The sequence below is a fragment of the Acanthisitta chloris genome, unplaced genomic scaffold (assembly GCF_000695815.1).
Source record: "Acanthisitta chloris isolate BGI_N310 unplaced genomic scaffold, ASM69581v1 scaffold23399, whole genome shotgun sequence".
NCBI lineage: Eukaryota > Metazoa > Chordata > Aves > Passeriformes > Acanthisittidae > Acanthisitta > Acanthisitta chloris.
This window is the reverse complement of record NW_008691146.1, coordinates 3,578-5,097: the sequence shown is the minus strand read 5'-3', so window position 1 is coordinate 5,097 and position 1,520 is coordinate 3,578. Positions and strand designations below refer to the sequence as shown.

At 60.8% G+C, this 1,520-nt stretch overlaps 1 protein-coding gene across 1 annotated transcript in view; it reads right to left on the bottom strand.

The window, feature by feature from the left end:
• LOC103809311 (alkaline phosphatase, tissue-nonspecific isozyme) overlaps positions 1 to 1,520 on the bottom strand; it is a gene marked incomplete at its 3' end in the record, with an annotated part of 7,192 nt that overhangs the window by 3,241 nt on the left and 2,431 nt on the right. Inside the window, exons 4-5 of the mRNA XM_009082140.1 lie at positions 881 to 1,055; positions 617 to 792 (exon numbers count right to left, since the gene is read on the bottom strand). Coding sequence (XP_009080388.1) covers positions 617 to 792; positions 881 to 1,055 — 351 coding nt within the window. The remainder of the gene's footprint in view (positions 1 to 616; positions 793 to 880; positions 1,056 to 1,520) is intronic.

Here is a 1,520-nt window from a genome sequence, read left to right as displayed (position 1 = left end):
AGGAGGGATTTGGGGGTCTGAGGTTGGGGGTTTGTTCCTGTATGTGCTAGTGGTTCGAGCTCAACATCTGATGGGGGTCCTGGTCCCATGTCCACCTGACAGCTCTGCACCCAGGGGTGCTCCTGGTGCCACATCTGCTGGAGGTTCCCAACTCTGCACCCATGGGTGGTCCTGGTCCCACATCTGCTGGGTGGTCCCAGCTCTGCACCCATGGGTGGTCCTGGTCCCACGTCTGCTGGGGGTTCCCAACTCTGCACCCATTGGTGGTTCTGGCCTCCTATCTGCCCACAATCCTGGTCTGCACCCATGGGTGGTCTCAGCCTTACATCTGCAGGGGTGGTCATTGCCTTGTACCCACTCAGTTCTGACTCTTCACCCACTGGTGGTTCCAGCCCAGCATCCCCTGGGAGTTCTGGCTCTTCATCCACTGGTGGTTCCAGCCCAGCATCTCCTGGGAGTTCTGGCTCTTTAACCACTCATGGTTCCAGCCCAGCATCTCCTGGGAGTTCTGGCTCTTCAACCATTGCTGGTCCTGGTCCCACATCTATCCATGGCCCTGTCCCCAGCCCTGGGTGGCTCCAACCCACACCCCTGGGTGGTCTGATCCCATCCCTACCTCAATGTCAGGAATGTTCTCCACCAGCTGCCGAGCAATGTCCTTGCAGCCACCTTCCAGCGCGTCCGGGGGCATCTCTCCATCCGAGTACCAGTCGCGGTTGGCAGAGTGGGCGTAGGCAGCGCTGGGCGTCGCGTGGGTCACACGCGTGGTGGTGACAATGCCCACGGCCTTGCCTGCACCACCAATTCAGGGGACGGTGGTGAGAACACCCCCGAAACCCATCACTTTACCTCCCCCCCCAGGTGCCCACCAGTCCCTCACCTGCATCCTTGGCCCAGCGGAGGATGGAGGTCACCTCCTGGCCCTTGGTGGTGTTGCAGCGGTCGCGGGTGACACCGGCGCTGACTCCCAGTGTCCCCTCGTTGGCTTTGACACCGCAGAGGTAGGCGGTGGCTGTGCCTGCACTGTCGGGCACCTGCGCATTGGTGTTGTAGGTCTGGGGGGGTGGGAGATAGTTATCACCACTGTCACCACCGTCACCACTGTCACCACCGTCACCACCGAATCTCCACCACCATTGTCACCACCACCATCAGTACCATCAGCACCACTGTCATCTCCACCCTGGGGCTTCATCTTTGTCATTCCCTCTTGTGCTGTTTGCCCACATGGACCCCAGCCCACCCACGTCCCCTCTCTTTTGCCCCTTGCCCCTCCTTCTCCCCTTGCTCCCCTCAATGTGGTGGTTGCATTTTGCTGCTTTTAGCTGGTTTTAAGCCCACATTTTGGCAGGGAGAGAGAAGCCACCGCCACGGGCATCCCAGCGGGGCGTACGGAGCTGGTTGGGACTCACGATTTCATCACAAGAAGAAGTGTTTTGTTCAGCAGAAGGACCCCGAGGTGGCACGAGGGTCCCACGGCCGGGGCAGCTCCTGCCGCTCCCACGGGCTGGCACTGGCAC